The 24184-nt window shown below is 42.1% G+C and overlaps 1 protein-coding gene across 1 annotated transcript; it reads right to left on the minus strand.

Annotated features, from left to right (window-relative positions):
- Positions 1 to 2782: 2782 nt before the first annotated feature.
- Positions 2783 to 12276, minus strand: hccsb (holocytochrome c synthase b). The gene is made up of 7 exons (XM_080751936.1): positions 12003 to 12276; positions 11446 to 11496; positions 10262 to 10401; positions 8941 to 9089; positions 6458 to 6577; positions 5160 to 5246; positions 2783 to 4796 (listed from the first exon to the last, which is right to left on the minus strand). The coding sequence occupies exons 1-7, from the start codon at positions 12175 to 12177 to the stop codon at positions 4595 to 4597; spliced, it is 924 nt and encodes a 307-aa protein (XP_080608062.1). The 5' UTR covers positions 12178 to 12276; the 3' UTR covers positions 2783 to 4594.
- Between the last annotated feature and the right edge of the window lie 11908 nt (positions 12277 to 24184).

Raw genomic sequence — 24184 nt, forward strand, 5'->3', positions numbered from 1 at the left:
GTGACTTTTTGTGCATTATTTATATGTGCAAAGAGTGATAAAAAAAATGAAAAAGTCCAGAGCATACGTGGGCAACTGGCGGCCCGGGGGCCACATGCGGCCCTCACCTTCACTTAATGCGGCCCACAGGTTAATACCGGAATACTGATATATTATTGATTTCAGCAGTTACAATTCCAAACATGACCTGCTTTAATTTTGTCAGTCTATATTAGTAGCTTAATAATTAGTATAGTAGTCGCGCTGCAATGCGTTTTGAGCTTGTAGAGCGGCTATTTTTGCTTCTTTTGTATGAGACATAGCAATATGCAATGTGGCCCTCTGGAGTGAAGGTGGAAATATAATGGCCCTCGCCATCATCAAAGTTGCCCACCACTGGTCCAGAGGCATAATGGTAGGAAGGCAGATAGCTATAAATCATAAATGATGATGTTGTAGGTGGGTAAACAGACACTGACTGACATATTGCCATTGTTAACAACACATGGCTTGGCTATGCTTTGTGTCTGCTGGCAAGTTGTTTTGCGGCACTTCACAAGTTAAGTGGCTGCAGCTGTTCTCTTGATGAATATCAATGCGTTATGTTGGTGTTTGTTTTGATAAGTCTACTTAAACTTATAGGTGGCGACAACTTTTTTTTTCTTCTTTTTTTTTACAACAAGGGTTCATATTTTAGATTGTGATTAGAGAAAAGATGAGATGAGTGTTAAAATGTTTTCATGCTTTCCGACCATTACCCCCTGGTACGCATGCCCCATCCACTGAAATCAATATAATAAAAATCTCTAAAACAATAGAAAGCAGTAAATGAAAACATTGTAACACTCATCTTTTCTTTTCCCTTATTACAATCTAAAATATGAACCCTTGTTGTAAAAAAAAAGTTGTCCTTTAAGTCAAGTAAGACATTAGAGCAGGGTTTCAAGTGGGTGCCGTGGCACCCTAGGGTGCTGTGACACAAGTCCAGGGATGCTGCAGAATACTTTGATCATATTTGAAATTCATCAATATCACCTCAGTTTAACCACGGACCAGCAAACCTCCTTAGCAGAAATAGCAGATCTACAAGCTCACAAATCAGAAGAAATCATAACTAGACACCACAAGGGTCTTCAAAAAACATGTTTTGAAAACATGTAGTTTGGGTGCTCTGGGATCCTCTGATCTACCCTACTATTACAGAGGATGATGATGAGTGGCATTGAGAATGCTACAGTAGGCCTATTATTGTTACTGTGTAGCCTACCATACAGTATTGTGTAACATATTTTGCCAAAAAAAAGAAAAAGAAAAGAAAAACAGGAATGTAAGCCAAATAATGGTCCAGTGCTGCTAAAAGTACAATATGTATCTTTGAAATTTAGTGGCGTATCCAAAATGACAAGTAAAGTGCAGATACCTAAAAAAAATGTACTTGAGTACAGCACACAAGTAAATGTACTTAAAGGGGAAGACCACCCATTTTCAATATTGAACTGTGTCATTAATATACCTTAGTACCTTAGTGTATTGTAAAGTACAACTTAGTGACATCACACAATAGTTACTAGTAGTAACTAGTACTTTACAATACAAACCCCAACATCAATCCTCCAGTTCTAGGCAACACAGAAGAGTTGGAACTCCTCAAAGGTATATTAATGACATATTTCAATATTGAAAATGGGTGGTCTTCCCCTTTAATTATTCCACGGTCAACAGCTGTTCATATCTAAGAGATGTACTGTATGTGTAGTGATGCGCAAAAGCGGGTATTGAACCCGGGGCTCCCACTCACCAGACCAACGCAAATTGGCAGGGCTGTTGTGGGCTGGTTCATGGCTATACTAACTATGGGGGCTAGATAATATGCACCAAGCAGAGGTAAAGCTTCCAAAAATACAATTCTAGTGCTACTACTCCTTCTGCTGACCATTTCCTGTACTACTGTGCAACATATAGATAGGCACAAAATTCCAAGGCTGGTGTAATGATGATCACCCAGTGCCAGAAACTGCTAATCCTTCTATTAAATCAGTGGTTCTCAACCTTTTCAGGCTGCAACCCCCATATTTTAACCCCCCAAGATGAAGCAAGATTGGAATTCAGCATGATATCCAATAAATGTATTTGGGGGTCAGACCAAATACATTACAGGTGTGAGGACCTATAAATACATCAGTCGGACGTCACACAAAAACAGCACGCTTTGAACTTTGATACTGTTGAGCAGGACAAAAAGGTCCTGTCCAGAGAAGGTGATGTTTTTGATCTAGTGCAGGGCGCCTATTAGAAGTACTTCTGCATTGGGACCACCAGGTGGTGCTAGAGAGATTTCCCTCAGAACCTCTGACTGTATGATCAGTTTTTTTGCCCTCTGCAGTAATTTACTGCAGAAGTAGATTTGCTTGAGTACCTTTCTTTTCTTTTTTTGTATCGGTGCTTGACCCGAATATTTGTAAGTATCCACTACATTCCAGAGATAAATATTGTTGTAACTAACATTTGCCAGAGACAAAGAGAACAGAAAGACCTATTTCAGAGTCAAAAAGTCCATCTTTATTGGGTTCATTAACAGGTCCAGTAAAATATTTCTTCAAAGTTCTAGTGAAATCAAGAACTACATTGTGAGGACAGAAGCATGGAGGTATAATATATGGGGTACACCCATATCTGCACATCAGTCGCTCACACAAACAATAAATAACAACCACTTCTCTTCTCTCCAGGATAGAAAAATGCATTTTGATCCTCAAGCTAATAATGGGTAACAATACATTTATTCACCTTTTTTTTTAGAGCACCCGTTCCCTTGGAAGCAAGCAATAAGCAAGCGAGTAGGGCTGAGCCATATATACACACAATCAAATATTGTAATATTCTCGACCAAAAAGATACCACAAAGAACATCAAAAACAGCGTAAATCAGATCTACAAGCTCAAAGCGTTGCATTGCGATGCGTAGTGGCCTTGTAGATCTATTTTCACCATTTCTGAAATTATGGACAATTTTGGAAAGTATGAAATAAGGCTCAAGTTAAAAAACAGGATAAGATAACACTTATCCCATATGCTATCTAGTCATGGATTTATTGGCCAGCCCTACGATGCAGTATGCGAAGATGACAACTGTACAGTACGGGGACAGGATAGTGGTCGGAGCTGTCAATTAATCCTCCAATCCAAACCATTCACTTCAGATTCAGAAGCCCAATTTATACTACGTTGTATGACGGTGTCGCGCTATGAAAACACTCCAACATCTACCAGTTCACAAAATGTCACACATGTCTTAGACTACAGCCTGAAAGCAGAGTTTTCGGTACGTGATACCATCATACAGTGAAGAATAAATTAAGCATAAACCCTAATCATCAGATACGAAATCACCCCTCAGCATTCAACACCACACACACCAAAGCAGGAGGGAGAAGGGAGGGATTTTGATTGCTTACAATCTCAGGAGCTGAGAACTTTTTTCCCCCTCCTTTTGTTAAAAAAATAAAAACTATATATACCCTAAATATAGTAGCCCGGCTAGCCTAATGCACCCCACATCCCACCCATGGTCAACACGGCCCTTTGGTCAAACCCACTTCAACTCTATAAACAATATGAAACTAGCATGCTGGATGCCAAAGGAAGCATTCACATGAGATTGAGGCACATTTCCACAAACCCCAACCGACGATTAGATTTCCACTCAACTCAGACCACGGTATGGCCTACATACAGTATATACAGTATAAAGGTGGGTTTGACCAGAATCTGTATTGTATTGTTCAGTACAAACACTGCATGGATGCTGTACACCGACTTTTCTCAAAAGCGGGGCCTGGAGACCCCCAGGGATCCTAGAGGGGGTCCCCAGCTATATGACTGATAGTCAAGAACCAAATGGACTTGTCAGAGGTATGTAATGCATACCAAACAGAAGGTCCTTGATTTGAAGAAGTTTAGAACCACCGCTGTACACAGTCTGAAAGGATACGAACGACAAAGCCATTCAGACAGAAAGCGCGCAGCAGAGGTTGTGACGGTGGCCCTGGAAACGGCTAGAAACCGTCGGGACCCTGAGACCGGCTTGAGGTCCCAGGTCACCCCACCCAGCCTGGAGGACAAATGCACCCAGGGAAGGGCGCTATCGTTTTCCAATATCTACGAAACAAAACATTCTAACAATGAAAACTATGGATTCCACTTGGTCTATCAGAGGGACAGATTCTGCTAATGCAGTGGGGAGAACATACGATTCCATGTAGCTGCGTTTAAAAGACATCCTTATTGCATGACAAGCCTAAAGAAAATAATTTGGTACAGCCCGTTTCTTTCTGTAGAAGGTCCTTGACTTGCTTCACCGGTTCCAAATGTGAAAGGAGGATTCCGTCCAAACATGTATTTTATTTTAAAGTGTCTATGTATGTGCGAGATACTTCGAGTCCTTTAAGCTTAAGTAGTATGACAGTGTCAGTGCCAGAAAGAACTGATAAACAAGCGAGCACCGTGACACATTCCACATTGGTGTTCCCATTTTGGGCATGTTCTTGAAAACGGCAGACCTGCAAGCTCACAACACGTCACGTCCCAACGAATGAGAAGAGAACGAGTGACAAAGTCACTCGGAGGTCCAACGCCACCAGGCCACCTTCACGCGGTCCCAGACGGCGTCCAGGGAGTCGAAGGCGGGACGGACGTCCAGGATGGAGAACTCGTAGGTGTCCTTGTTGATCTCTCCGTCGTAGTAGTCGATGACGTAGCGCACCTCCTTCCCACAGCGGTCCACGATCCAGTCGTGGCGGTCGAACGGCAGCTCGTACCTGAGGGAGGCAATATTTCAGTAATTTATACAATTGCTGTTCTAAATTTATACTATTTATGAGTTATTTTTAATCCGTTCTAAACAGAGTTATTGGTTTCGAGTACATGGTTAACCACCTTGTATCCACCCCATCACTAATAGAGTGATATCTCGATATTTCGACGTCCCGGATAAGGGTTAGGGTTAGGCATAGTTTTACTGGGGTTAGGTTTAGGCATAGTAGCATTCACCAGGTTAACATTCACGAAGTTAGCATTCACCAGCGTCGAACTAATGGGACATCGAACAAATGTGACATTGTGTTATCACTACGCTCCCCACTAATAGTGCATTTATAGCAATAAAGTGTCAAATAGCTCACCCCATCCAGTGGCGAATGCGTGCCCTGGGAGAAAACTCTTTGGCTTTACCTCCAAACCGTTTGAGAGAGGGACCACATGGACATTCCCTGTAGGAGACACACAAACAACCAACTTAACAAGAGACTATCGCTGTTTAACACTTTACATTATGCATCAGTCCTAACAGGTCAAGTCTGTGTGAAGCGTTTACATGTACGGTGTATGGTACAAAACACGATCACACCCAGATTAAGGCAATACGCCACCAGTGATGGAAAATGTCACGTAATCGTCTCACCAGATGATTATCTAACTTGGGTTACGGTCTTCTTGATCACAGTGCACGTGCATTCTTGCTTAACTCATTTACTGCCTCCATCCGATAATCCTGAGAAAATGCCTATGTCCCTCTCCGCCAGGCCCGATAATCCAGAGATTTGGCCGTTTAATAATAAAAAATAAATAAAAAATAAAAATTCAAAGATTTTTTTTGGACCCCAAAAAATGTAGTAGGCAATCGCGAAATTGCATGTTTAACCCCCATACCAACCCCATCTTTCAAACATGGCAGCCATATTTGTTTACATAACAAGAAAACATAATGGCTGCTATCTCATGAATGCCTGAACGGATTTCCAAGCTGATTTTTTTTGTTTGAAAGCTGTGAACAGTATGCACACACGTGGTGCATGATCTAGGCATGGGCGTGCATGATCCGTGCACTATGAATTACATGGAAGTCTATGGAGACTGGGGGCGGCGTGGTACTTGGCAGCCATTTTGAAAAAGGCTCCGACTGAGTTAATCTTTCAGTTTATTTAGGAGTGAAAAAATCATCACTGGAGAGAAAACAGGAACGATCATGTAATTCGGGGGAAAAACCTCTGTGTACAGGCTAGAAACCACAACAGACCATGTCATCTGGAATAGACACATTAGCGACTCACGATCAAATGTTGTAAGTTGCTTATTCAAATATCGGTTAGTGTGTTGTTCTATGACCGTCTCTGACTCAGTGATGTAAACAAGTGATTATGTATTTGGCCGCAGATCCCAATTTTTTGCCAAAGACCCCCGGAAGACAAGATTTGTGTTGAAACATTTTTCAAAAACTATAAAAAACAGCAGAATAGCCAATAAAACATGGTTCAAGTGGTTCAAATGATTGTGATGCCATAATAACACATTTCGCTGGGGACCACCTGGAACCCTCCCAAGGACCCCTGGGGGTTCCCAGACCCCACTTTGAGAACGGCTGATATAAACACAGTAGAACAAGTGTTGGTATGTACAGTGGTAGTTGTACTGCATGACTCACTCTGCGTGGAGAGCCTCCCACTTGAGGATCTCCTGCCAGGCCTGCTCGTTGTTCTGGTTGTGGATCTTGATGATGTTGCTCATGTCCTGTTGACCCAGGTCATCCTCACGCCAGCGCCACCTGCAGGAGGGGGAAGAGAATGAGTCACTTTTATTTGTTGTCAATGTTAACTGGTAAGGACTGTGTTGGACTGGTAAGGAAGGCTTAGTCCAGAATGCTGCCGCTCGTGTATTGACAGGAGCCAGAAGAAGTGATCATATCACTCCTTCCCTGGCATCTCTACACTGGCTCCCGGTTAAATACAGAATTGAATTTAAAATTCTCCTCCTCACATACAAAGCATATCACGGTCTGGCACCGCAGTACCTCGAAGAGCTCATTGAGCCTCGCAGTACTGCTAGACCGGTGCGTCCACAATATGCAAACATGCTTGTCGTTCCCAAAAAAATACCTAAGGCCAGAACAGGAGCCAGAGCTTTTAAGTATCAGGCACCTCAGTTGTGGAACCTCCTCCCAGTCTCTGTCCGTGTGGCAGACACACTTTGTGTTTTTAAGACTAGATTAAAAACGTTTCTCTATGATAAAGCCTATAATTAGGTTCGTTTGTTCGTTCGTTTGTGCACTCGTTCGTTGCTTCGTTCGTTCGCTGCTTCGTTCGTTGACTCATGTCCGGGTGCATGTTGACACCATGGCCGGGCTGACAAAAGGCCGTGGCTCTGTGAGACAGCGTACAATCACTCCTAATCCCAACCTACAAAGTTACTGGGTTGGGCTGAATAATGGGTCAGAGGGGAGGGGGAACCCTCCTCCCTCTCTTCCCTTTTGGTTGTGTGGGTTTGTGTCACATTGGTGCAATTGTAACTAGCACTGTGCCTGCCATTATAAGGCCTGCCACTAATTCGAACTCCGGGGATCATCCCCGGAGTTTCTTTTCTGTCTCCCACTCCACAGTTCCAATTCCTGGAAACTCGACAACCTAAAAACCTAAAACTCGACAACTCAGCTGCTGGGATTGCTACTAAAACTCGACTACTCAGCTGCAGACCAAGAGTGTGACTCCGGACCGGGCCTCCATGAAGCACGCCTGTGGACCTGCCTGGATCTCTCTGTGTCTATCTCTTGCTCTCTCTTTGTTCCTTACTGTCCCCCCGACTCGGTCGAGGCAGCACGGCTGTTCACCCCAGAGTCAGGATCTGCCTGATGTTTCCTCCTCCTTAAGAGGGGGTTTTTCGTTACCATTGTCGCAAATTGCTTGCTCAGGGTGGGGGCCTCGGGCCTGTGAGGTATCCGCTCGAGTTCTCTCGAGGGGGTACCTCACAGGTACAGGTTCTGCTCGGGTTCTCTCTCTCCTCCCCCCACCCCCCCTACCCTTACCTCCCCTTCCCTTCCCCTCCCCCTACACACGCATGCGCATGCAGCGCCTGTGTGTGTGTGTGTGCGTTCGTTCGTTCGTTCTTGTACATACGCATGCAGGACCTGTGTATGTGTGTGCGTGTGCCCCTTGTTGTCTTTCCCTTGTCTCTCCCTTGTTTCCCCCTCTCTCTCTTTGTAAAGTGTCTTGAGATAACTTATGATTTGACACTTTAATAAAATTGAATTGAATTGAATTGACAATATACTATAGCGTGTGATGTGGTTGTACATTTTCAAGCACGGCTTTGAGGAAAAGATGTCAGCTTGTGTGTCAACATCTCATCGATTGGAGAGAACGTGATTGCCTTGCCCTAGTTAGTAGCCTGGCAAACACTGACACAATTATTCGTTCATAGATCAAGATTTTTAACATCACTCTTTGCATATTGCTGTGAATATCATGAGTAAAGGTCACTTTATTTCCACTTGATATTCCTGTTCCGTGTGAATGTATTCATGACAGCAGTTTAAATGAATGCTAATTAATCGCACACAATAGATAGGCGTGTGAGGACCTTTTTAAAATGGTAAACTTTTAACTATATTTACTTGACGAACCCCATCGCCCCACCCTTTTATATACTGTACGAGGAACATGGCTGTGCACAGAATAGTGTGGATTTTGACAACACAGAATAGTGTTGATTTTGACAGCAAATTTAGTTTTAGTCAGTCTTTTGAATGTACAGTTGATTTTGTCAACGCAAACGTATTTTGGCAGGCCTTCGTGGTGTCACAATGGCTGATTTTACACTTGGTTAAATCCTGGAAATGGCCGATGTACAAGCTCACATGTAGATCTGCCATTTTCAGAGCACAAAAACTGAGCGCAACAAAACATAAACTGACTGTTCTTTTAGTTCTACTGGATTTTTCTCCAGTAGTATGTCCCTAATGTTTTAATCTAGTTTTCATTTGTTGACGAAATTGTCAGTCTATTTAGTCTCAGTTTTGTCATCATAGCTTACTTTTTCATTCGTTTTTATTTCCTTTGTCAGTGATTAAAAAAAGAAAAAAATAAGAAACTCTGTTTTAATCGACAAATTCAACACTGGCACAGAGACACTGACCCCTTCCGGAGCATGGCGTTCCAGAACATCTGTTCGGATGGGTAGACCCAGTTCCTCTCTGAGCCATGCCGAGGGATCTGGGACTCCTGTCGGTTGACGGGCAGCGGGAAGGGCTGGTCTGGAGCAGGTATCTGGTTAGGAGGAGGCATCTGGATACATGCACACATGGAAGGTCAAGAAACTATACCAGTAAGACTCCCTAATCGGGAGATAAGCGACCGTCAGGTCGCAGCGTGATTTTAGAGCGTCATTTTTCATGTGTAGGAGCAGTGTCCAAAAATGTGTTTGAAAACATCGGCCTGATGGTGGCGCTATATGGGACAGATCCATGTTGATGAGATGAGTGTAGACATACTGTATACCGATTTGCATGATTTTAGGGCAAAATCTGCAGGAGCAGTGTCGAAAAATGTGTTTGAAAGAATCTGCCTGATGGTGGCGCTATATGGGACAGATCCATGTTGATGACATGAGTGTAGACATACTGTGTAGCGATTTGCGTGATTTTAGTGCAAAATCTGTAGGAGTAGTGTCCAAAAATGTGTTTTAAAAAATCGGCCTGAAGGTGGCACAAAATGGGACAGAGCCATGTTGATGACATGAGTGTAGAGCAAGTGTGTACCGATTTGCGTGATTTTAGGGCAAGATTTGTAGGAGCAGTGTCCAAAAATGTGTTTTGCAAGAATCGGCCTCATGGTGGCGCTAGAAGAGGGCCATGTGAGAATTGATGGGTTTGATGAGGTTGTGGTTTGGCAGGCAAGGAGTGTGTGTGCAAAATTTGGCATGGATCGGGGAAACGGTTGCGGAGATATGAGCAGGGCAAATGTGTGACGTGTGACTGACTGACAGACTGATTGACAGCCAGTGGAGGTTTAGCACAGACCTTAGCATAATCCCATATGTACAGTGGTGACTACGAATAAATTGTTCTGTTGGTTAATGATTCTCAACATTAGGCAGCAATCCCCAATCTATAATGAAAGATACCCAGTGTTCATTTAAATCTGAGAGTGACTCTCGTGCTGAGTATACAAATGGAACTAAATGGACCTGTACGGTTCCATTTGTACAATCTGAGTTACAGGCCTATAAACCCACGGACGGATCCCACATGACCTAGAGTTTATAGAGCCTGTCATAGTTATATAATTATGGATAAAACTTAAAATGTGTCTGCATATTATCGTTACAATTTCTCAGACATTTACTAATGTCACAATTTAATAGTACACGTCCATGGACATTTTACACTGCACTATTGAATGTTACAAAGAAAATAAGACAGAGAATTATCTAAATGTGCGTGTGCTGTGATGGGTACCATGTTTGTCGGGTCAATGTCATTCTTCATGCCCGCCGATGCTCCCTTCATTGGACATCCCACAAACTCATAGGCCCTGTCCTGATGTGCTGGACCAGCCGGTGCCGCTGCTTGCATGGGACACTCTGATGGCGGAGACACTGTAAAGCACATTGTGTAGATATAGATTGTGTAGATTTGCTACAAAATCGATTTTAAATCCCAAATGTCCAAAAACAAACGAATAATATTGGTCTGCATCACATAATTTACAAGACGTCTACACAATTAGAAGAATTGTTATTTTGATCAACGTTGTAATACATTCTTATCCAACAAAAAGATATTCTACGTTTTGGGTATGAGAGGCTAAATCTTATCAAATGGTGGTCTGTGCCTCAAATGCCCAATAAATAATGGACCTTGATGTGAAAAATGTTGAAAACTACTTGGATGCATTAATAAAGAACATCACTTAGGGGAGCTACAGGGTGCACTGCACCTTCAAAAAAAAAAATCTTTTTTTTTGTACATGCTCAACTTCTTTGATCTTGTTACATCACCTATATGGTCTATTAACTTGTTTACCGCTTTGGACGTTCCCGTTCGCCCCAATTTTCAACCAAGCTCGTTGCCAATACGGCTCGTTCTTTTTACCTTGTCTGATGACTGTAAGCTGATGGGGGGGTCGCACCGCCGTGTACAGTAAAAACATATCCCGTAACACTGCTCTCAAAAATCCACCGCACGTTAGCAATAATGGAGTCCCAAATCACTTCCTGGTTGTTTTCTGTGGATCTGTTCTAGAAAATGCATTTCTATGCTCTGAATGGATGGCAAGCGAAGCGGCCCAATTCACAGTCTGTTGGACAGATGAAATGGACCAGGAATTGGTGGAGAGATTTGTCAAGAAGACATGGGGAGAAACCGCTTTTACTGTGTGTGTGTGTGTGTGTGTGTGTGTGTGTGTGTGTGTGTGTGTGTGTGTGTGTGTGTGTGTGCGTGCGTGCGTGCGTGCGTGCGTGCGTGCGTGCGTGCGTGCGTGCGTGCGTGCGTGCGTGCGTGCGTGCGTGCGTGCGTGTGTGAGAGAGATAGAGAGTCCGAACAGCAAAGGGTCTTTCTCTCGCTGTGCTGTTCCATACCAGTAGCGCTCCAGATAAATATCAAACTTTTTTTTTTTTAAGTCGGGCGGCCCCGACGTCTACCTGTTACTGGCTGGGCCGCTTGGTGCATGGGACACTCTGACGGAGGAGACACTACAAGGAGAGAGAAAGAGAGAGAGACACATTGAGATGAAGCAACACAAACTCAAAACACTAGAATCCACAAATAAAAAGTCATTTTCCGACCATCTCTCATTGGCACAAAGATTACACCAGGCATTGTTTTACACACAGGATTACAAACGAGTACAGTAGGGTAAAAACACTGTTCGTTTTATTTTTTTTTCTAATTTTTATCCCACGATTTTGTAACCTTTTTTCACCCAGTGCCAATTGCCTATGTAATCCTGGGCTCTTCTCTCCCTCTGCCGCACCTGGGGAGACAAGGGACTGACCTCATGCTTCCTTCTGCATGAGGAGTCCAAGTTGCTTCTTTTCACCTGACAGTGGGGATTTCCCCTGTTTGGACGTAGCGCGTGGTAGGAACACGTAATTCCAACCAGTTCCTTTCCCCTCAATCAGGCGCCCTGGCTGGCCAGGGGGAGGCATTATAGTATATACTGCTCGTTTTCAAAGAGGGCAATAAACACACAAGCTACCTTTGACGGGCTGTGGATCGTGGTGCATGGGACAGCCCTGTGGGGGGGCGAACACCATGGCCTCAGCATTGACGGTCGGGACAGGTGGAGGAGCAGGGGTTGAAAATGAGGCTCCCATCCTGCCCACAGTCCTGTGTAGAGCAACAGAAACACACTGATTGATTGAAAACTTCATTAGAAGTTTGCATAGGAGGAGCACAGTATAGGACAGTACAGTTCGGATACAAGGTTGACTAATAAGATTTAAACACCGTAGACATACAAGTTCAACAAAAAAAATAACCTGCACAGAATTTATTGACAGAAAGTAGTTCATAGCTCATCTACAGTGGAGTTTTATTAAACAAACACTTTGCAGATAGAGAGGATAATAAACCCTTTTGTAAATCCCGCCCCATTCTGCCCTGTTACTATGATGGGACATTAACCCTGGGCAGATTGTTTTTATAGTGGAAGTGGATGGGATTTTTTTTCCCTTCATAGCCTCATTACAGCTATATAAAGTACCAAAGGAAAAACACCTAGGTGATATTAATAAAAAGGGAAGACAAAGGTACAGTAGTTACATTGCAAAACAGGGGGTTTACCCGAAAATATATGTTTTAATGTGTTTAATCCCAGTGGGACAGAATCCTCTTTGCAGATTCTTTTATAGTGGAAGTGGATGGGATTTTTTTCCCCTTCATAGCCTCATTACAGCTATATAAAGTACCACAAAAAACACATCTACGTGATATTAATAAAAAGGGAAGAAAAAGGTACAGTAATTACATAGCAAAACAGTAGTTTTCCCCCGAAAAATAAATGTTTTAATTAGTTTAATCCTCTGGATCAGAGATAGAAAGAGAAGCGCATTGCATCTTGGGTACTAGGAAGAGGACAGAGAGAATGTTTCTCCTCACATAATAGGCTGGCTTTTCGTAATTCTGCCCATTTAAATTATATGTACCCAATCGTGACTCTTAGACCATTGATAAGGTACATGTGAACTAGTTTGTTGAAGCTTATTCGTTATGATGAGCGAGATCGCTTGACGCTTGCCGTCGCTATCACCGTACCGGCCGATCTCCGTGTCGCGCACTGCGGACAGTTTTTGAAAGCCTGAAGCAACATTCTCCACTGCACAAACTCCACCCCCGATAGCAAAAAGTGAATGTTTTTTTCTGGTTGGCCAGTCAGGGAGTCTCAGGGACCAATCAGAAGGCTGACAAACGGTCTATTCAAGCTTTCCGTACAGCTTCAATGTTGGTGAGTTTAACGTTGTTTAATACAATCACATAGCACTTTTCTGTTAAGATGAATGGGCTGCCAAGATGAATGGGCTGCCAATGTGGCAACTCTAGATTCAACATAATAGCTGCAATTTGTGAGTAATGTGTAATGTGTGCTGTGCACTGGGAGCCGACTCTTAGTTCTGTCCTGTCCTATTCATATTCACTGAACGAGTCAAGACAAGGAGTATAAGTATATACAACAGTAAATTGGAATATAATTCGCTCTGGTCCATAGCGTTCGAGATTAGAAGATTAGAGAACTCTTTCTAATGTTACGGACCAGAGCTAAAATTCAATGAAAAACTAGCAAGTATGACAGATAGCTAAGTGTTGTGGCTAATGAACAGCTTACAGTTTATCATCAATAAAACAGTGAAAACAACTATACTATCCTGCCATGGTTCTGTACGATGGTCTAGCTATGACAATAATACAATATGTACAAGAAGCTAAACACAGTTGTTAGCTTATAGATCTGTCCTTTTAGCCTGGGCGACACCTTGAGTTTTAGCCATACAAGGACAAGGTCTTCACCAGCGACACAGAGCGACAAGGGCGTCGTTCTTTGGTCACATAAACGTGTAGTTGTGACAACGAGGACACGCAGAACACACGGACTGACCTGTTTTATGGAGTGAAAAGAATCCTGCTGTTGTGTTTTGTTTACCAGGCTTTCTTGCTGCTCGCTGCCCAATGTCAACGTGCTGAGCTCAACAACTGGTCGGATTTAGTAACACATCTGTGGCTCACGTTGTGCGTCGGCGCGCCAAGCTGCACGTAAAACACGTCACTGCCGGTGAGAAGGATCTGGAATCAATCTTGTGCCAACTTTGCCAACCAACGTTTTGATTGATTGATTGAAGGCTTTATTAGAAGTTTGCATAGGAAAATGTACAGATTCATGACGGTACAGTTCACTGGTACAAGGTCTACTAAAAGGAGATCCATGAAAAGACTAAGCTTATTTCAACAGGAAACCATTAAAGTATCTCATATAACATTGAATGACAGACAAATAGAACACAGTACTATGCAGTAGATATGTAAAGAAAAAAAGAAAACAGTAGGTATATACAATCAGTAAGTACAGTATATACAATATATACAAGGAAGGGGCAGGTAGATCAGTGTACGTTGTGTCAAACCAGAAACCTAACGGACTTCAACATTCAAAAGGCTCTCCGATCCCTGACACACACAGTACAGCGCCTTTCACAATGTGAAATGTGGTATGTGAATTTCACATTCCACATTTCGCATACCAGATCTCAGGAAAGCCTGGTGAGGCGAGGTTACCAGATACCCAGAGCCGAAGCCCCGCCCCCTTCGTTTCTCTTCCGCCTTACGTCACCATGAAACCATGGAAACGGCCCCACAAGACTATAGAGAGAGAACGTCTTCAAAATAACAGTACTCTACAAGAGCACGAACCCCAGTCTGCAGACTCTGCACACAGCAGCGGGGAGGTAAGCTGTCCATAAATCGTTTCTAATAGCACTTATAACCTTTGCGTGTTTAATGTGCACGTTTCTGCCAAGTTATATTAGTTCACCTGATGGAAGAAATAAGCCCATAGAGTATTATATATAAGGGGTGTAGCCTAACTTTATGGGTGTAGCCTCCGTTAGCATGTTAGCTTCCGTCTATGCTAATAAGCTTGTACTTGAGACATTGTACTTTATTAATCAACATTTACATCACCACGATGCCATGTTTAAACTCATGGATGTTGTAGTTGATCAGGGGTTTCAACAGGTGGTCCGTGGACCACTGGTGGTCCCTGGAAGGGTGCCAGGTGGTCCCCAGCTAAATGGAGAGATGGTAAACAAATGGACCCTTAGATCTTTAGTTAACTTATTGTTGAACATCTGCATTCATCCTGGTATTTCTCCTATGCTACCAATATCGTCTCATAACCCAACACAACAACAGTGGTCCCCAGGTTGATTCTTATGTGGTGGTGGTCCCTGGCTCATAATCAGTTGTAGATTAATGACCAGCAGTGTGATGAGACTTTTTCTGCCCATTTGGATTGAGAAAAAGGTGTGGTTGGATCGGATGTGAATTTGACCCTTTTCTAGGGACTATTTGCATAATCTGTTGAGCCATGTAACTTCACAATGCAACGTTTTGATAGTCCCATATATCATGTTCTATTAGTCACTACACTTGATTCATGTAACAATCTTGTGAGATGTGTGTAATGGTGTAAACCAGTTAAATAAACTAGTTTAAAGACACTGTGTTGAGATTACAACTGTGATACAACCCCATTTAATTATCATGCCAGATTAATTATATCCATAATGATCTCACCCAGATAGCACTGTAATTACACCACAAAATAAGATAAGCAAATTGCAACATGACATTTGGGGATTGAAGAATGGATCAGAGAATGAGCAAAGAGAACAAGAGGTTCAGTTTCAAGAAAATGTACTGTAGAAACATTAACAGGCCCATCCAGTCGAATGGCAGGTGCTAAACAACTGCAGGTATTTATTTCTGGTTTCGACTTTGCATTCTTCTTCAGAAGGTACTGTGTCTTGACAATGTGAGCCTGTTTTCACTAAAGTGTGTGTGTCTGTCTGTCTGTCTGTCTGTCTGTCTGTCTGTCTGTCTGTCTGTCTGTCTGTCTATAACCTCAAGTTCAACAGTGTTCACATGAAGGTTCCACCGTTTCCACCTGGTCGACCTGTCACCCCTCCTGGATGGCGTTCCCCAATGTGGAATGGACCTACACAGCCACCAGACCAGTCCACTTGCTCCACATGCTGAACAATGATGACGGGCCAGGGCTTCTTCTCTTCTGCTGGATCCACGGAGGAGGAAAGTTAACCTGGTCACCGCAGACCAGAACAACTTTCTTGGCTTCAGGAGGAAAGCCTACAGGAAACTGGACTCACAGGACAAGGGCTTCAGGTTCTGGTCTGATTGGCCAGACCTCACTGACCTTTCCAACTGGTCCAGAGTCCAGCTGAAATGGACAACATCTAACACACAGACTGAAGTCCTGTCACAGACCCCTGTGTGTAGCTGGGGAGGCCACCTTCACCACACTACAGGGAGAAACCAGCAGACTGCAAGGAGGGTCCTGCTTATGTAAGGCAGGCTGAGGTCAGACAGGACTGGTGTGGACTTAGAATGCAGGGGAAACTAGCTTGCATAACATTTGCAGACCATTCAGTCTTACACTTGGTCCTTAAGAACACTGTTATTGGTGAGGATGTATTGAAATTTACCATCAGAGCAAGACTGCAGGTATTACCCAGTACCCACCAAATGCAACCTGTCTACCCACACTCACAACCCATTTTGTTTAAAACATCAAGATTCACAGCACCATCTAAAATCTACTACACATGGGTGTCATGCATTCTGTACATAGCTTGCCATGACCGTATACTACAGTATACAGTGTATTGTCTGACGCAGTCCATAATATCGTGCCAGCTAGTTCAGTGATGTATAAGCACAGAAGAGTGTTACCTGCCATTGATGTTTTTACTCTCATCCCCAAAACAGCTGACACCAGCCACAAGGAGGTGCTCATACTCTATACTCTCTCTCTATATATACATTCTAATCCCATTTCTAATGCAATCATAAGACATAGTTTTGGCAGTTCTTCTGAATTATGATCTTGTCTGATTGAACCAGTACGGGGCACATACTGCATATTTGATACCTATGACATGACAACACCTATCAGAGATTGACTTCTGTGCTCAATAATACAAGATGCATGTTGTTCCTGGCCACCTGTTGTCTTATCTCATGGTCACGTTCTGTGACCACTGTGCAATATTGTATTATATATTCTCTATGTGTGTAATAAACCTTGGAATGTGATGTGATCCTGGCTGGTGTATCATCTTCAGAAGAAGAAAATTATTTGGGGAAGATGTTCAACTAGGGTTTAAGTGGTTAAATGTCAAGTATATTACTTATATTCAATATGTCCTAATAATGCAATTCTCAGTTTTTCCTTGTGAGTCACGACCAATGTTCCCTCTAATTTTTCATTGGTCTGAGCAAACACTCCAACCTTCTGAGTGCAATTTGAGCACTGCTGAGCAACAAGTGCATAAGTGTACACCGCGTCACAGTGCGTCAAGTCATGTCAAGTTATGGCTTATTCAAATCTAATTACAGAATAAGTAATAGAGGTTCGACTACTTTTAATAGGCTGTAGGCTACTATATGACAAAAAAAGGAGGGGGGGGAGGGTTTTATATCCCTTATTATTCAGTATTAGGCCTATAGACTGATTTTCCCCCTTGGAATAATAAAGGTAGCCTATCTATACACAGGTTGATGTTGTGTAAATACAATGGGCCTAAAAAAAATATGAGCCAACAAAATAACAATACATTGATATTGACACATCTACAGAAGGTTGGCCATTTCTATTAAGTGGCATTATTATGAATAAAATACAGTCCAAGAGCATACAGTATGTGTAGCCTACTGTCTGTGCCAAGGTGCCAATTTAAGCATGCATGCATATGAACATTTGGTATAGGCCTACATTTTCACACTCAATTAAATTAACACTGGCTTTTGACCATGTAGATTGGTGTCCCAAAGATTAAAATCATATCAAATAATGCCCTATAGGCATTAGGCAGCTAGGCTAATTTCTATCAAATTGGGGGTCCAGCAGATAATCACTGGGTTAAACTGTAGATTGTGCAGAAAATAATTCACAGCAAATGCAAACTGTGTAGAATTATTAATTCACAGAAAATGCAATAACATAATGAAAACTGGACCTGGTTTGAATAGCCAGTATTTTGTGCTAAAATGTATATTGAATAACATTAATGTAAACATATCTATGGCCTTACAGATTGGTGGAATATAGCGAAAAGATTCTCTCTCTCTCCTTCTCTCCTGGTTCTCAAACGTTTTCATGTCAAGGACCTACAACTTGACAAGCCCACAGACCCTCATTTGAAAAGCTATCCCAGGGACCCCCATAAGATAATATTTGTATGGCTTTAGCAGTGATTCCCTTCCATTGTAATGTGAAGGACCCCCTGTTTGACATGCATTAGGCTATGGATTAGGCTATTTCTTTCTCTGAGACCCCAATTTATATTTTTATAAAATCAATGTTGTTTCCATGTGTACACATTGAGTTACATAAGGGTCCATTTGGTTGCCCAGCTCCAGAGAAACATCGCAGTTTGTAGTTCATACCTGGAAGCTGGAGAAGTGTGCATGTAGGCCTAATCTCCGCTGTGCACAGGGGAACGTCTTTATGAAACTGCACATTATATTAGGGTGACCAATCACGACATAAAATAAGTAGAGTTCATATTTGTCACTTTCAGTCAACAACAAATAATCTTCTTATAGGACTAAGTATAGTTAATTATAACTATAAGAACTTATAAATAATAGTTATACTTAATAACAATAATCATGCCATGTTTAATAATCACTAATTTGCTATATGAAGTGCACTTAAATGCTAAAATAAAAAGCGGAAAAATTATGCTAGAACAAAATGTTCTGCTTAAACCGTATAATGGATTGATTTATAGCTGTATGGTTATAATACTATGATCAATGAGAATGCAAATGTGTTGGGTATTTCTATAAACCATTGTGAACTAGTCCTTACCCGTTCAAAGATGAGCTCCGAAATTATGTGCAGTGTGTGGGTTATGGGGTGTGCACTGTGCACACAGTAGGCCTATATGATGGATGGAAAGTAACTTTAACTGGTGCTTGCATGATAATATGTAGGAGCATCAATGTAAGAAATACCCGTTTCGTTTAATGGCTACAGAGATACTGTGTACCGATCTGCAGGATTTTTGGACAACATCTGTAACCCCCCCCCCCCCCCCCCCCCCCCCCCCCCGCCTACACACACACACACACACACACACACACACACACACACACACACACACACACACAGCTGGTTAAACATGTTGCCCCATGCTAGATGCAGAATAGATATGCCTCATGCTAGATGCAGAATATATAGTTCTGTATGAAACCTCCACCGGCCGTCCGTCCGTCCGTCCGTCCCTGAGTCCGTCCCTGAGTCACACGTGTGACGTGACACGTGTGACGTCACACTTTTGCCCTGCTCATATCTCCGCATCAGTATGACATCACACTGCTGACATCACTCTGACATCACAGAGTCCACAGCTGATATCACTCTGACATCACAGCGTCCACAGCTGATGATGTGGCGTGATGTCATACAATGTCATACAATACAAAAACAAGCCCTATATAAAGGGGCAATTCTCACCAGGGAAGAGAGCATTCCTCGACTCAGACCTTATCGCCAGGATCAACTAAGCTTATAGCTTATCATCACATCCAAGATGTGATAAGATACTCAGCTAGTGGGGAATGCTCTCTTCCCTGCTGAGAATTGCCCCTTTATATAGGGCGTGTTTGTGTATTGTATGACATCATGCCACATCATCAGCTGTGGACTCTGTGATGTCATCGTATCTCCATATATGGCCATCTCCGTATATGGAGATATAAGTCGTCCATGCCCAAGTATGGGCTGGTGAGGTCAGACTTTGTGTGATGTGTAGCTTATCTCCATATATGGATATTCAACATTCCAGGTGTAACTATGGCTGCCCGTATGACGTGAGAGGTGGAGGCTGTGATATAAGACCGGCATTATCTACCGACAGATTAGTAACAAGATGTCAAAATCGTTGAAGGTTGAATCTCCAGATATGGAGATAACCAACACATCCCTCCATATATGGAGATAACCGATGCAGTGGTGTCCGGTAAGAACTTAACCGAGATGCCTTGAATCGTCACACTCCATATATAGTGTTATCCACATTTCGTGTAGCCGCCCTGTACAGGAAGTGATGTCACAACAACTGGCTGACATCACCGTCAGGTCCTGACGGTCACGCTGTGACCTGACGGTCGCTTATCTCCCGATAAGCGAGTCTTACTGGTAGCTACACCATAAAAATGCTAATATAGAGCATATGATTTGTGAAAGTGACAAACGGGCTTCACAGTTATGTCAGGTGTGTTCATTTGCTAATGGTGATGCGATTTCAGATCAATTGCTCCAGCCACTGAGGAGAAACGCTGTGACAGACACTCAGACAGACAGACAGACACTCACTCACTCAGACAGACATTCGGATAATTATAGTATAGATATTATGTTATTTGTTGTTTCAACATTTCCATCACCGCAATGCCTTATATTATTTTTTGTTATTTTATGTAACAAGTGTTGTGCTGCAACTAGGAATACTGTACATGTGTGTCTTGGTCTCATAAAATCAGAAAACCACTGGTCTAGTCAATAGGGTGATAACCTCTATAACACCTCTATAACACCACCCAAATCTATAACACCTACTTTTCCCATAGATTAGGAGATTAGAGACCCCTGATATATTGGAAATGACAAAATACATACTGTAATAGCCCATGACTTTATAATACTACGTAATGACATACTTTATAGCTCAAATTATATTTGTTTTAGTTGACACATCTACTACCTCACTGAGCTACAGTAGCCTACACAATCCAGTGACGCTGAAAACAAGCCATTGCGCTTTCTTGGTTTTAAATCCTTTTAGTTGAACTTGTATTTTAACTGAACTGTACTGTTTTGTGATTGTGTGCAATTGTGTGATTGATTATCCAAAACTTTGGCCCAAACTCCACAGCATTATGGAGGAGCAGACAAGAAGGACAAGGAATCCCAGTAGTCAAACCACACTGGTCAATTGAATTCCTGGACACACTGTCTAGGATTGAGACATCAGGACAGCAACTAGGGCCATATTTAAATAGCCTGCTTCTAGACCAGAGACCCCGCCCACTCTCAGAGTGGAGATCAGGCTAATATTTAAACACAGCCGTGTGTGACAGTTACAGTAGCTGTCACACAGCGCTCCACTTCCAAATATGACCTATGGCCTTGAGATCTCGATCCTCAAGCACTCCTCATAATGTGACACACATATTCATTTGGTGTGTAACAGTACTAGGATGTGTATTAGGCTTGTTTTCATCAACATACCGGTATCTCTCCATCTCTTTTCTGTCTAGGAGTCCACAACAAAGTAATATAGCATATATAACATTTCTAATCACGTTGGAAACGACATCTTGTTTGGCCATACATTAACATTGCCTATGGCAGTGATTCTCAAAGTGGATTGTGTTATATTATAGGTGTCTACATTGACCCATACAAGTTTGTAAATCTATACAAATGGACCCTAACAGATCCATCTGGTTCTATTTGTACACTGTTTTATGGCTAACACCCATATATACCTTTATGTTCCCCACATAAAGGTTAGTTAGGGTTAGGTGTACATAAATAAGCCCCCCACTACTGCCACAGGGAGCTTCACTCCCAAAATAGAATGGGACCTGTAAAAGAGCTATAAAAAGTAACAGCTTTTTATTTTACAGCTTTACTTTGAATTAACCTGATGACCCTTGGTGCTACACTATGTTGATGCTGTTGGAGAATACAAATTTGTGGTGATGATGATGCTCCATGATAGTGTCACTAAAACATATTAAGGGCTAGAGGGTGTGATATAGCATAATGCTTTCTTTCAAGCTGAGAAAATAAATGCACCCAAAACAGTAACACATAGGAACTAGGTGGAAGAAGTACTCAGTTTTATAAGTAAAAGCAGCATTAAGAAAGTTTAGTTTTTCTTAAAAAAGTGAGTATTGTGCAGAATGGCCCAATTATCAGTCATGTTATTGGATTGTAGGCCTATTGGATTAGTAATTCATGTATTATATCACTGTAATATGCCTGGACAGACTTAGAACACATGCATGGAATGTGTTATAGGGTTGTGTGCATCTGAGATGGGAGATGCCTCCAGTGGAATCAGTACCGCTGGGGCTGATACATGGACTCTCATTGTACAGGAAAAGACACATGCAGCAGCGGAGGGGGACATGCTGTGGCAACCAATCATTGTAATTACTCCATGAATACGTAGGATAGGCATTCATAATCTTTCAGCTTCAGCCTATTCCTTTTGATCACCTGTAACAATGATAAATGTATGTGAGTGATCAAATAAACTAAACTAAACCTAAACTCTGTTACACTATACACACATTTACACCATTACATCTAATTACACTATACTGTACACCTATATTACATGGTAATTCTACAAATGGCACTGGGAGGACCACATCAGAAATGTTAGATCACACAATGACACATGGGAGCTAATCCAAAGCACTGCTATAGGGGAATAGGATGCATCACCTACGTTGACACACTGACTTAACAACGGAGCAAGTGGCAATGCAGATCTGCAAACCCTATTGCTGAATAGGAGGGAGTAGATGACGCTCCAGTTGGTGTTGTTGGCTCCACTCTCATGTCATCACCTCAGTTATGTCATGTCAGTTAAAGTATGTCTGTTTCAATAACCCAAATCTTCAAAGTAACTAAAGCTGTCAAGTAATTGTAGTGTAGTACTAAACAATTTTTCTCATGCAGTGGAAAAGAAATACAGTATTTTCCTAAAAGATGTAGAACAGAAATAGAATTATAAAGTATCTAAATATGGAAACCTCAACCTATTTTGGTAAACCTTCTTTCCACACTGCCCAATTGTAAAGGACACTGTCACATACATATTTGTCAACGTTTTATTGATGAAATCAGTGCCAACAGTGTAGTCTATATGACATTGACATGAAAAATGTACAGCACTGCATCTTTAAAAAAGAACCTCTAAGCACCATTTCATCAGCTGTAAAATATTGCATTGACATTTATAATGCTTGAAGCTTCTTTACGTTTTCATTTAACAACAGACATTGTTTAGCAATGAATAAAAGTGGAAATAAGGATTAAGGAGAAGAGTTAACAGGTCTTTGGTTTATTGCAATAACCCAAAATGAGTATTGACACACAAACAGTATTAAATATTATTATTTTGCATACATCAAATAGGCCTACACTGCACACATTCTGTTGGTTCACATTGGTTTAAAATATGTTCAGTAATTCGCCAGACTTCAGTGCTTTTGAGTAGTTAATGTTCCTCAGGCAGTCTAAGCAACATGTGAGTATACATACGTTTTATTACGCAGCTAGCCTACTTTTATTACCGAGCTGCTAAACACCACAAGTTCAATGTGTTGACGTCACGTGAAATATATAATCCAGCCGTGTGTATCGAAGTCCTTTTTAATCATAAGACAAGACAATATTCTGTTCGATTGACGAGGACTTCTACATTTCCAACTGTCCTTCATGATATGAAACTTTATGATATGAAACTTTATTGTCATTGTTACGTAAACAAGTTTAAAAACAAGTTTAAAAACAGTTTAAAACAACGAAATTAGTGCAAACCCCTAAAGTGCGTTTATACAAGACAATTTAAAAACAAAAACAAAACAAACAACAACATAAAATAACAAACCAAGACTAGTAACAAGGGGACCCGTATTCTAATAAAGTGTCCAGTGGCTCAGTAAAGTGTCCAGTGACTCAGTAAAGTGTCCAGTGACTCTACCCTACTCTAGTGCTAGTACACAACTGCACATTAAGCGCTGTTACAGCTCTGGGATAAAAAGTGTCCTTCAGCCTTTTTTGTTCTTGCCTTTATGGCTCTAAAACGTCTGCCCGAGGGCATCAGGTCAAAGTGACAGTGTCCGGGGTGGGATGGGTCCTTAAGGATGCTGTTGGCCTTCCTGAGACAGCGGGAGCTGTACAGGTCAGCCAGGGAGGGGAGGGGGCAGCCAATGATCCTCTCGGCGGACTTTACCACCCGCTGGAGCGCCTTCCTCTCTGCGGCTGTGCAGCTGCCAAACCACACACAGATGCAGTAGGTGAGGATGCTCTCTATGGCACACCGGTAGAAGGACACTAGC

The sequence above is a fragment of the Nannobrachium achirus genome (genome assembly GCF_963921795.1).
Source record: "Nannobrachium achirus genome assembly, chromosome: 21".
Taxonomy (NCBI): domain Eukaryota; kingdom Metazoa; phylum Chordata; class Actinopteri; order Myctophiformes; family Myctophidae; genus Nannobrachium; species Nannobrachium achirus.